The following is a 13,539-nucleotide window of genomic DNA, read 5'->3' as shown; positions in this document are numbered from 1 at the left end:
ATTTTTTTTCTGTTCCAATTCGATGGACGTAAAGTGGGTCAATGGCGGCAATTTGCCTGCTGTGTCCGTAGAAATGCGCCTCGATAAAAAAATAGATTTAGGCTTTTGGTAATGGTCGCCACCCAAAGTGGAACCTTTGGTACCAAATCACTTTACCGGTCGTAATTATCTTTTAAAGTCCTTTCGAAAATGGGAAACCCTTCGAATGCAAGTTCTCGATAAGCGAAAACGGATTGGACGTTTCTTGCTTTATTAATTGCAAATAGATTTGTTTACAGGCGAAATTTATCAAAATATACAATATCATTCTATACAAGAAATATATAACACTTCAGTATTTCATTCGATTGAAATTGAACAGAATTAGAAGATTAGCGCAAAGATTCACATGGCAACTAAATTCCAGAAAATAATCTGCTAAATTTAGAATTTTATGCTTTCCAGCGCAAAATTAAACCATCTAAGAATATGCACTCACTATCAAAATTTGTGGCTTCGATTTTTTCCGTCAAATATTATAGCTGAAATCGTTTTTTTTCACAATTTGCATCACGTAAGGTAATTATGAAATCAGAGCCACTTTTCAGGAAATAAAACAACAAAATGTCTTAAACACAAAATTTATTAAGCTGAAATATTTTGTCCATCAACACAAACACTACAGACCATATTTTTTTGCAATTAACAGTAAATTAATTTGAGAACAAAAATGAAACAAATTTGCAGTAAATAAACCTTTCTGGCGAAGAAAGAAACACATCTAAAAGCTGCATTTTTCCAGTTTTCAAATTGTAACTCTATTTCAATTTACAAATGCATGATTTTCGAGATTACCTGGTCTGTTTTCACTTAACTGATTAGATGCGTTTTGCTACAATTGGAAAATTATGTTCATAATAAATCTGGTGATTGGTCTCCACCCGTGTCATGTTTTCGACAATCAACTGAGGTGGTCTTTGAGAGTGGTCTTTGCCCAATCCCACCCAAAAGGTTCCGACTCGGGCTCGAACCACTGCTTTCGGGGCTGTCCTTGCTTCCACTTGAACTCTTGTCCATTCTGAGGCGCGATTTGAGGGCTGCAAGTGACCCTTTGGCTGACAATGTGCTGCTACTCGTGTTCTCGGGACTTGAAGCGGTATTTCTGAAAATAGATTGCTTATGTCCGAGGTTAAGTTCCCCGACCGACGTCACCTCTGGTCAGTCCCAAATCAGACCATTGTGCAGACTCGTGCAACCCTGGTTCAGACCATTTCCAAATGACTGTTCGCTCGGAATCGTGTGCTCGAAAACGCTTCGGATCAGAATATCCCAAATCAAGTTTCAATATGATGCAAAAACTTAGTTCACGTTAATAATGATAATAATTATGGTTTCTGCGTAATCGCAGCGGAACAGCTATTATCTACAGCTGCCTGTTCTCACCTGTCCTTTTTCTTAGTACTCCTCACATTTCAGATTGTTCGTTTTATGAGCAGCATTGCTCGTTTTTGGTAACTTCAGCCACTTTTTTTTGCGTCTGAAACTTTCACGTGGTACCATCATTGCAGCCAACATTGGTCAGGCTGTGGTCAACCTGAAGCTAGGTTTAAGTAAGAGCTCATCCTTACACAAACAGCTTCACGGAGACAGGGGATTGAACTCTCAATCATTGTCGAGGCAATCACACAACTTACCTCTCGGCTAGCACGCCACGAACAAGCACTTTAACAAGCAAATGAACATTTTAATTACGAAGACTTTTTTTATCATAAGATACCTTAACTCGTGTTTTTAAATGCCTCTATTTCTTAGTTCACAAAAATTGGGAGAAATTAGAGTCGGTAACCAAAATTACTTCAAAATTTACCAATAACAGGCTTGAAATGGCTGAAGGTAAGATTTTATTTAACCTTTTTTCAATACCTGTTTGTCTTTCGCAAAATTTTTTGTGCGCAGAAAGTAATAAACGACCCCTCAACATCCAAAATTTCCCAAAATGATCCTTTTGCCGAGAAGTCTTACTTTGATTTATTTGAGGTGTTATTTGGAGCCATAATTTTTGGATTAGAACCCTGTTTGGCTAAAGAGTTGGATGAAGTTGTTGTTGTTGTGGCTGTGCTGGTGGTACTTGTTGATGTTTTTGGTCTGACACTTGCAGAGCTACCACTGGATATGTTAAAACCACTACTGTTGTTACTCTTTGACTGCTTCACACCACAGTCTATCATTGCGTCATCGCTCCCTTGTGACATAATATGTTGCGTAACTCTGGGTGATTCGGATAAAAGAAGAGGTACTGTGTCGTTGTCATCCCGTGAAAACTGAAATGCAACTGAAATCGATGAAGTTTTGTCCACATTTTTCCTTGTGTCCTGTTTCGTGTCTGCCAGAACTCTTTCGGGGCCTTTCCGAAATGCCGGAGTAATAGTCGTGTCCATGGTACGACTTCGTTGTCGCGACGAATCGCTCTCAGTTCGACTAGTGTCGGAGTCGCTTTCAGTGGACCTTGCTAAGGAATCAGAAAGTAGAAGTCTGCTGGTGTCTGTTGTGTTTAACGGGTGAGAACTATGAGTGGGGTTTGGCAAAGAGTCGAAGGTGGAAACAGCTTCCGAGGAATGGGACACGGCACCTTAATACAAATAACAGTCTGTCATCAACAATGTTCAATCTTAATCAATCTTGGGATCTTTTCTCTTTCTGTTTGTAACCCCCCCCCCCTCTCAAATTGGGAACAGTTGTTTACAAAAAAAATATGAAAATAGTTCTGAAAACTGTTCAAAACACTTTTTATGCAATCATAGTAATTTTTTGTCTATGTAGTTTGGTACTAACCTGAGTGAGAAAGGGAGCGATCGGCTCCTGCTCCTCTTTCAATTCCGAGTCTGTTGCGAGAGGAGGATGAGGAGTGATGATGGTCGTGGCCTGCGGTTGCTGTGTGTGAGTGAGATGAGGACTGCTGTTGGCTAGGGAGGATGTCTGGGCTACGAGGCACCAGGGACTTTGGGTGGGAGGCGTAGGAGGAGAGGTTCGAGGATGATTTGGTTTGAGTTGATTTTCTGATTTGAGTTGTTGATGATGATGACTTAAGTGGAGCACCTGTGCAATCAAAATAACAGACAATGGTTTACAGTCTAACATTTTCTCGTTACCCAATTTCTCAAGTGAAAACTATTTTCTCGAGCGTAACTGCAATACCAATATAGGGGAGCTCTACGTCATTATTATTATTGACTATGAAGTGAATCACTGATTTGAAATGAGAATTACAAAAAAGTAATAATAATGCAAAATTAAAAGCAAAAAAGGGTGCTTTTATGCTTCTCAACAATTTATTTTTGCTAGTGTTTTCTTAAGTTAAATAATCTGTTATTTTTTGAGAAATTATGATCGAAACCTCTAAGTCTATTACGGAGCGCGTACCTGTGAATATCTCATCGGTCAATCCCTCGAGTGAGGACAAAGATTCCACGGGGGGTACTCTGGCACCTGCCCCGGCTGACCTGGAACCTGCCCCTGCCCCTGTCCCAGCTCCTCCTCCTCCGGGACTGGTGGGACCAGAGAGTGAGGACTCGTTCAGGTTCTGGGACTCAGACAGTGCAGAGTAGATGGCGGCATTGCCCGATTTGGGCCGATTGGAAAAGGGGAGGAATTTGAAGTAACTAGAAACAAAGTATCCAATAGGGCAGTTGATAAACATTTCCTCTTCTCACTTTATTTTAACTAAACAAGTTTCTTTATTTTTTATCTTTTTGGGTTGATGCAAAGAAGAAAAAACATTAAGACATATTCTTCAAGAAAATTTATCAAAAAATTCTTAGTTTTTTCTTGATCATTTTTCCAATTTTCGAGCCAATTTTTGAGATGGTTCCCCACATTCAAGGTCACATAAAAGTGATATCTTTTTGTGTACATCCAATCAAACAACTGTGGATAAAAAGAGGAGCAAAGGGTCGTAGCAAAAAAATTTAAAAAATCCTAAAAGACAATTCAAAAACTAGCCAAAAATGTCATGTTATGGCTTTGGATAATTCATAGAGAAAGGAAGAGTCATAATAAGGCAAAAGTTACTTTTGGACGCGTTGCAAATCACTGGGCTTGTCCATCAACGGTGGTTCGTTCATTAACTTGCGATAAGCGTCGCTTTTCAAATAGCGCTGATAGGGATCTGAACTCATGAGCAGAACTATCTCCTCCAATGCCCGGTCAAACACGTGACGTTTTGACATGCTCGAGTATAAACCCGACTTCTCATTTTCACTCCCACTCCCACTCCCACTTCCAATTGAAGCCCTGCAAAAACTACTCGTGCTAAGTCGAGGCGATACTATGGGACCGAATGGGTTGTCCCGGATACCGGGGTCTTGGTAAAAGGGCCGATGGTCAAAACCTCCGACTGCGCCTTGTGAATCATCGCTGGGCACACTAGAGACATTAACTGCGTTTGACATTGATTGCACCATTTTGGGAGAATTGACTCCAGCTCGGTCGCTGGATTGACTGGCAGAAGTTGCAGAAGATGTGGCACCAAAAGCTAAATCAAAGCAACTTGATTGGGTAATAACGGGTCTGGCTTCACTAGATGTCTCCGTTTCGGTTGAATTGAGGGACGTGATGTTGCTCGCCGTTCCGAAAGTCATGTCGTGGCTCTCTGTTCGAGAAAACACCATGGAACCGAACTCGGAGTTCTGTTGTCGCATTCTTTGTCGTTGGTAGAAGCGAATCATGTACTGTTTGATCTCTTCTTTGACTCGGTTGTCGATGTTGATTTGTAAAGCGCCGTCTTCTTTGATGAAAGTCCTGTGAAAAAGAACAATTCATATTAGAAGGTTGGAGAGAACAACCAAATTTATATTGTGCATGCATAGTGTAATATGTTTGATGTATTCCGCACCAAAAGTATATAACACGTAGCCTGACAAAAAAAACTAATTGTGCAATGTGTAGGCTAGATGGATAGAAACTTGAGAAACAAGAAATGACAAGAGAATGGAGAATGAGTTATAATATAGATACCCTAATCATAGATCATATGACCATTTGGTCCAATGTTTAGTCAACAAAGAGCGGAATTAAGAGATGCCGGCTCAATTCCGCTACTCGGAAATTTTCAAATTAGTTTTGCTTGCGTACACCCCCGCCCCTAACAGGTCAAATGTTGCAAACTTTCCAAGAACTGGGTGTAAAATTCATTATCGAATCTCCCGATTTTGAACTATTTTTCTAGATATCACTTTGATGTCAACTTCGAACAAGATATTAGGAGATATTGGGTAAATCATGTAACCCCCAACTCACCCCCCCCCCCCCCCAAAAAAAAAACAATAAATAAACCGAAACGACTAGCACAAACCACTAATTCACACTGTGAGTTCACTATTGAACTGTTTAAACTTACTCATAGATGGATTTAAGTTTGTTGTCAACTTCGCTTTGTTTACATCGCCACAATTCTTCGCAAGCTAGTTTGAACTTGAGATTTTCGGCACTGAATTCAGCTTCGAGGAACCTCATGAACTCGCGCTGTCCCGTCGCGTCCTTCAGAAGTTCGTTCAGGCTTAAAGACCACTTTTTCACTCGCTTTGGCAGCGGATGTTTCACACTGAAACGTGAACAAAGTTATTATACAATGCAACACTTCCTGATTTTCAGTCCCGTTTTTTTCCAAATGCGCGAACAAATATTTTGAGCCCGTGAATTGTAAAAATAAATAGCAACTAAGTAGCCGATTGTTGAAAACGTCGAAAAAGTTTCTCGAATAAAGCCAAAAACTGGTTCGAAAAAAACCTCAAAAATGTTTATTGTTAAATTCAGTCTTTTGTTGGCTTATTGGCCATTAATGAAAAAATTATTTACAACAAGCGATTTATTCAGACTTATTCAAAAGGGAGCAAAAACTCAATATATAGAGTTCAGAACTGGAATAAAAATTGAAAAATAGCGAAAAAAAAACGATTTAAAGATTATACAAAATTTTATGTACTGGAAGGAAGTCTTAACTTTTCAAGTGCCTAAGTAGCAATACCCGCTGACGTGCACTATCTACCTTTTATGAACGCAGGAAAGTCCAACTGAGCACAAAAATTTTTGTAGTGGCTAATTTTTTCAAGTAATGCTAGTTTTGAACTCGCTCTACTGTCAGTTTATGACAACTTCCACATGGCAATTTTTCAAAAATCTTTTGACAATGATTCAGTTCATTTCGATATTTTTATTTGGTATAACAAAGTAACAAAAATTAGGGTAATTTTCCGGGAAATGCTTTCTTTGGAATTGTACTCTGTTGGATAACCTCGAATAGTGTTGATAAGGTGCTTATTTTTTGTGCACTGCATCAGCGGCGCCACCATCACCACATTAGCGATTAAAAGTGCTTTTAAATCTGCACAAATTGCAAATGCCAAGGTCATTTTTGCAATTTTAAATAACAATTATAGATTAAAGAGTAAATGAAGTATGTATGTATGTCGCGACAAAAATACTAAAAATTGCTGCTGAAATTTAATCACAAATAGTTCACCTGTTCAAAATTATTCACGGAGAAAGAACGAAATCAATGTTAAGAAAAAATCCTTAACATAGCGGAATAACCTTAGAATAACCTAAATTAACTTGATAGAACAATTGTCATTGTTTTGCTACTTGCTAAAGGTTCTCGGGTGTTCTTAAAAAGTTAACTGAGTTACATTCTGAAGTATAAGATTACCGAGAAAGAGGTTTCTTTTCAAAAAAAAATAAAATAAAACAGGGCCCTGTGGCAATGTGCATGCTTTGATTTACTTTCAGCCCAATGTGAGGTATATAAAAAACTATATTTGGACACTCAGGACTTCGGGTAAAAATATGTTTCATCATACTTCAAAACAATTTTCTTTCACTTACATTTTCAAGCAATTAAGACACGAGTGCAAAAATTTTTATCAATGCAGAACAATGATAGAATTAATTTAAACTGCTAAACATTTCTACATTGCCAAGCACGATAGAGTAATTTAAAGCACTCAAAATTGCAGGAAATTCTCACTACTAATCAAGTCGCAGAGGTAAATAAAAATTGTTGACATGTCTGAAATCAGAACAAATTTGCAATTATTTCCATCTATTTTGATTTTTTAAAAAATATTATGATGGATACAATGAAGGAAAAACACAATGAGAAAAACATGTTAGCCCATACTTTCCAAACAACACTTTTCTATTAAGAATTTTATTCTAAAGACATTGGTAACTTTTATGTCATTTCTGATACCTTAAATTAACATTAATAATAAGTGTTCGCGAAAAAGACACTTTAGCTTCAATGGCAAATTAAATATCCATAGCATCTTAAATTATGAAAGCAGCCTCCAATGTTTTTTTCTAACCTGCTTTCTAATTTTTTCTAAGCGAAACTTACAGTTGCCTGACTGCTTCAGCTACTGATATCAGCAAACGACCATTTTCAATTACGATTATAATTATAATAATTGAATTATAATTTGGTCTTAAGCAGAACTCACAGTTCGAATTGTCAACAACTGTACGTTGTCAAAAAAAACGGTTTTAAAAATTCATTTTTGAAATACAAAAATAAAAAAATTTCATTTGTACAGTTTGCATTGCACAGTTTGAAATCAAACAACTTTTGTTTTATGTAGCACAAGTTTAACTGAAAACAATTGTCTCCAAATTTGTGCGGCCATAAATTTTACAGTACTGTAAATTTTAGGTATTTTTTACGAAAACGAAACTTAACCCCTATTAATTGAGTATTTGGAAGAAAACGACATCTAAAGCTTAAGTGCCACAGCAGTGCTCTACAACCAATTGATTTATTAAATTGTTTACTAATGCATTAATATCTCTGATTATTGCAAATATTTGATTTTTGAGAAAATCTTGGCGGAACTTCAACATTTTTTTTGCAAGTTAGAAACTGATTTCTGACAAAATGGGTATCGGTATAAAACATACCCGGCAGATTGCCGGAAAATAGCCACCGTTGATTCCTACAACTCTATTGGGATTGAAAGAAAAGAAAATGTCAACAAAAATTGTTTTTTTGTATAAAAACATTTTTAAGTGCGATTTATTTTTATGTCATTTTGGAATTGAACATACTCCTGTCTCTCACTGAGAGGCTACAGGGTCTAGTATCAATACCAATAAGCATTATAGATAGTAACTAAAACTTATGATAACAAAGTTCAAGTACCGGGCATCTAAAAATGGGCTTTATGGGTTTATCCCGTTTCTATTTCTGACTTTGATTTTTTATACTGACTCTCTTTATTTTGAATTGCTTTGCCGAGCAGCTGCTGTTTAAAAGGACTTTGAGCAGAATGACATAAGAGTGAAACTAGCCTAGAGAACTCAAAAATATTTCAAGCAAAATGTCGAAAAAGCGGCAAAATGGGTAAAGCGAAAAAAGTTCGACGAAGTAAAAAAACATAGCAGGACAAGTCCTGACGTACAATTCAAAGAATTTTCATTGACTAAACAGAAAACCAGAGCTAAAACGGACTATGAGTGGATTGGGAAAACCATTTAGAAAAAAATCCGATCCAAAAACTCAAAAAAAACAGTGAAAATCAAAGTGAAACTGCCGCATGTGAACAAAAAACCACTAGCGAGAATGCGAATTTTTGTTCAAACACTGTTTTCTCACTCTACTTTAAAATTAGAGCGAAAAAATTTCACACCACATAACCACTCGCTTTTTCGCTCCATTTCCTGTTTCGGCGTGACCAAAATCACAACTCCAATTTGACTTCAAAAATTATGAAAATGTGTGAACAGATCTTTAAAAAAAAGACAGCGCCCCAATACAATTCAAATTCTTTGAATTGTAATAAAAATAGGAGCTCTATAATAGCCGGCTGAGCAGATGTGGGCTGAGTAGATGAGTCGATGCTGAGCAGATGAGCCGGTGAGAAGATGAGGGCGGCTATTAATAGCACCAGGATTTCTACAATTTTTTGCAAATTATAAGAAATTGATATCTGAAAAAATCGGTATCGGTACAAATCATTAAAAGACTTCTACTATTTTTTGCAAATTATAAGAAATTGATATCTGAAAAAAATCGGTATCGGTAAAAAATCATAAAAAGACTTCTACAATTTTTTACAAACTATCAGAAATTAATGTGACAAAAATCGGCATCGGTGTCGGTATTATTAATCAAAACTTTATTGAGAATATTGAACAAACTTAAATTTGTAAAAAAAATACTGACTGAGGGGCGGATAGGTTGAAGTATGTGGCTTCCTCTGTGCTCCAGGGGTTGAAGGACTCTTCTGTCGTGAGAAAGGGGTCAAACTCCTGATATGATAGGGTGTGGCTCATAAGGCTACAACAACAACAAACAACAATAGATCACCTGCTCGACAACAATTCTACTAATCCTACTAATCCAATTCTACTAATCAATTGAAAACCCGATTGTGTGGGTTCATCATCAGAGTGGCGAGGAACCATTAATCCGAGAGTTGCTGTGATTCCAAACTTGGATTATGACTTTAAACTGATAACTAATGACATGTCAATGAGTTAATAAAGTCGACTAAGATTATCTTAGCAAGCCATATATTAATTGAATTCGACAACGATATAGAATGTCAATAGATAAAAATCCAAGCTGAAAGGTCGACATATGAAAAAAGACATAAAAGTCGAGATGGGAGGCAACTTTCCCATCTTAATTACATTGAGGAGATCACTAGTAATTTCGAAACCAATTTCATAGGTCGACCTTTTCAGAATGGTCGACAACGGTCTTTTCACAAGTCGACATCTCAACTAGGGTAATGGTTCTTCACCGGACAAAACTGTTATAATTGATACTTATACACGTCACGCCCTTCTCATGAGTGCTCAAGTCACTCCGAAATTCTGGCCAACGTGGTTCTCGTTTAATTCCAGATTTTGTCAATGACTTCATCGGAGTAACGTAAATCATACTTGCAGCGCCAACACAGTAATTAAGTATTTAGCTGCAATTTATTGATCTTTCAATAAAATTTTAAAAAAATTGAGCAGGTAAAGTTCAATTTTGGTCATGAAAACACAGCTTTGTTTGATGTCTGTGTGCGACACGTGAGAGTACTGCTGGAGTTAGCAACTTAAGATTTCCAGCAACATTTTAGAAAAGAATTCCATTATTCCAATCTAAATTACATCATTTTAGTTTCAGAGCTGTGCTCATGTACGATACATTTTTTTTGTAGAATGTGATCTACTAAGTTTTTTGACGAATGTGATCTATTAAATTTTAAAAAAAAAAATTAGCAACACATCGTACAAAGTTTTATTCAGTCAGAGCAAAGTGTGATTAGTCTTTTTTAAACAATTCCCTAGAAGCAAAAGTAAAAATTTTTTACCGCTTCTTACAGATTCGCGTGTAATTATAACGCTGCCAGAAAAGTTATTTCAATCCACAAATTTTGAGCTACCCTGGTTTTTAAGTAAATTTCTGACGATCAAAGTCTTTTCCGGGAGAGATAAAAATAGAGCACCTCTGAAAAGCTCTTGAAAAACTGAATCGAATATTGAAAATACAATTTTATTTTTCGCAATTCCTTAAGAAAAATCGAACTTGAAACTTTCCAGATCGTTTACTTTGCTTGAACTATCACGCTACCAGATCGTTTAATTTCTGAAAATTGTTGCTTTTGGTACTTTTTCTAAAAATATATAAGTGGATTCGTTATAATTATACTTGGTTTGTAAGAGGAACAATCTAAATTTTAATCAAGGAATTTTTTTATACCAAAAATTGAAACGAAAAGATCCCACTAAGATCATGAGCAGGTTTTTGTTGAAAATTATTTTCAAATTTTTTAGAGAACACATATTTTCAGAGAGCTATTTTTTCAAGAAACTGTTTTTATGCTATCCCAATTTGCACAAAAAAAATTACTGTTTTCCGTAGTTTGTAGAAGTTTGATTCTGACAACAAAAAATGGTTTAAAAATTACTAGAAAAACATTTAAAAATTTGTAGAAATATTTGATGTTCAAATTTTACATCAAGAAGAAGGTGATTGAACGTGAAGTTCGTTCTTTTGCTTTGTACGTGTTTTGTGTTTTTTCTCGCCTAAAAAAAATTATTCAGCATCTGACAATATTCACAACATATAAATTATTGTCAACATTTATACTGTATATATATATATATATATATATATATATAATATATATATATATATATATATATCAAGAAACGTGATATTGAAATAGTTGCTATTTTGCTATCAAAAATGGATATAGTCATTGTTAAAAATCGCAAAAGTTTATATTTGTTAAAATTTTGAGTATTGAGTATCCTCAAAAGCAGATATCGACTGCTAGGGTGAATAAATTTGGTGAATAGTTGGATGCAAAAATTAAATAAAGAAAATCTCATTGATTGGTAACAAAATTTGGTCTAAGAATTTGACAGCCTTTTTTGCAGCTTAATTTTGATAAAAATTGACTGATGTGTTCATAACCTTTTCTCACAATAGCCAAGTCAGTTTTGGAACAAACTATGCTGGCCAGTTTCTTTACCTGCCGATTTTTTAAAATCAAGCGTAGTTCTAAAATTACCGGAAATTAAATTATAAAATTTGTTTCCTGCTATTATCAACGTTGTTTCTGTAGGTTGTTTCGATTTCGTTCAATTTTTGGTTCTATTTCTATCAGGGCCAAGAATACCAGTTGCAAAATAAATATAGAGATTTATTTGTCTGATTAACATTGAAATAATTTAAAGGAACCTTCATAAGTTTTTGCTGGCAAATTTTAATTTTTTAAAAAAAATTTAATTCAGGAATGGTCTGAAAAAGCGAAAAATTATATGCACAAAAGAGCTGGTTTTTTAGCAATTGAGCTCATTCAAGATGGCGATTTTTTATGACTTCAAAAAATTCTATTCTTTCAGCAAACAATATTTTTTTCTCCTGTCAATATTTATTTTCTGAAAAATCTTACAAGTTGATCTCTTTCCAAGATGACTCTCAAGTTATTACAAATAACATATTCACAAGCTTATTGCCAACCAGAAGCCAGCAACAGAAAGAACATAAACTCACATAAATTGCAAAAATTTCTGCCCTATAATCATCAGACCTTTTTTTGCAAAAAAAATATATTTCGCTTCACTTTTTTTAACTTTACATCAATTTACACAAAGTGAAACAAAGCAGATCCGTATCGAGTTTTCACCTTCAATACATGGTGAAAACTAGCAGAAGTGTGGTAAAATTATTGTAAGATTGAGCGAAATTGCGCTGATTGCGATGTTCCGGTGTCCTTACAGATACACTCAGCTAAACTGAGTAGAAATTCTTAAAAAAATAACTGTCAATTCACCGTTAAAAATGTAAAATATTTGCATAAGGAATAATAATTTTTTCACAACAACTCACCGCATTCGATTCATTTACCGAGCAAAATTTTGAAGTCACATTAATTTACCTCACAGCATTTAGCTTTGTTTTTTTTGCGCTTTTCTAGGGCAAAGTCGGTTTGGGACGTCTTAAGTGACAGGTAGAATTCAAGTATAACTGATTTGTTCACTTACCACTTGGCACACGCGGCTGGCGAGTAGCTCTTAGCTTTGACCATTCTGTTGTGGAGCAGCTCTCTGGACTTGAGGAGAGCCTCTTTGGTCAGAGCACGCGGCTCCTGGTAGAACTTGCGCGGGCCTCGCTCTAACATGGCCGAAATGCCACTCTATACATAAACATACACCATCATAACATTTCGTCTCTGAATTTTGAATGACAGATTGAGATTTAAATTAATTCAATCTTTAAATTAATTGAATTTCTTGGTATATTAATTGTACCTTCATTGTAATTCATATCTACGAATTTTGTGTAGCATATAAGAACTGACCTGTCGACTGCTTCATATATTTATGTATTTGCAGAAACACGATTATAATGCTTATCATTTGAACCAATATGACAGCCACCGACTTAAGATGAGACCTCCGAGATATATTTTGATATAATTTCAATGCAACAAAATTAATTCTAGGCTATTTATAAGAAGGTCGGGATTGGGCTATAGGAGCATTAAAATTGATCACCATTGGTCCGGAAATAGTACATATTTCCATAAATAGTAGAACTAACCATTCTAGAGCAAAAAAAAATTCTACCAGTCAGCTTAAAATTCTCTCGCTGGATTTGTTTATTAAATACTTAATTTGTAATTGAAAAAAAAAAACATTTTTTATTAACCATCTTATGGTTAAACGCTAATGATTGATTTGTCTTCTTGATACGCAATTGGCAATCTGAGGTAGCAGTGTCCAATAAAAAATTTATCAATTAGCTTTCATTTCTGTCTAATTGACTCGTTTTTGATAACAATCGTGGGAAAAAAAGTTAAATTGGGGTATTTTTATTCAAATAGGATGCATGTTTTTCAGTGCAATCGACTATTAAGAGACTAACAGGTGGTCGGTGTATTCTCCAGAAGGCCCTCTCTTGACTCTCACTGATGACCTTGTCAATTTTCTTCCTCTGTCTGTTCATTTTGATCTGTTTCTCGGCTGTGATCACAATCAACTCCCACTTGTGCGACAGAGTCT

At 35.6% G+C, this 13,539-nt stretch overlaps 1 protein-coding gene across 1 annotated transcript in view; it reads right to left on the bottom strand.

Moving 5' to 3' along the window:
• Positions 1 to 233: 233 nt before the first annotated feature.
• LOC142340623 (uncharacterized) overlaps positions 234 to 13,539 on the bottom strand; it is a 24,463-nt gene continuing 11,157 nt past the window's right edge. Inside the window, exons 5-11 of the mRNA XM_075391315.1 lie at positions 9,194 to 9,307; positions 5,375 to 5,578; positions 4,048 to 4,776; positions 3,400 to 3,638; positions 2,812 to 3,075; positions 2,002 to 2,608; positions 234 to 1,141 (exon numbers count right to left, since the gene is read on the bottom strand). Coding sequence (XP_075247430.1) covers positions 892 to 1,141; positions 2,002 to 2,608; positions 2,812 to 3,075; positions 3,400 to 3,638; positions 4,048 to 4,776; positions 5,375 to 5,578; positions 9,194 to 9,307 — 2,407 coding nt within the window. The 3' untranslated portion in view covers positions 234 to 891. The remainder of the gene's footprint in view (positions 1,142 to 2,001; positions 2,609 to 2,811; positions 3,076 to 3,399; positions 3,639 to 4,047; positions 4,777 to 5,374; positions 5,579 to 9,193; positions 9,308 to 13,539) is intronic.

The sequence above is a fragment of the Convolutriloba macropyga genome, chromosome 6 (assembly GCF_964194025.1).
Source record: "Convolutriloba macropyga chromosome 6, txConMacr16.3, whole genome shotgun sequence".
Classification (NCBI taxonomy): domain Eukaryota; kingdom Metazoa; phylum Xenacoelomorpha; order Acoela; family Convolutidae; genus Convolutriloba; species Convolutriloba macropyga.
The sequence above is the reverse complement of the archived record's forward strand: the minus strand, read 5'-3'. Positions and strand labels throughout refer to the sequence as shown.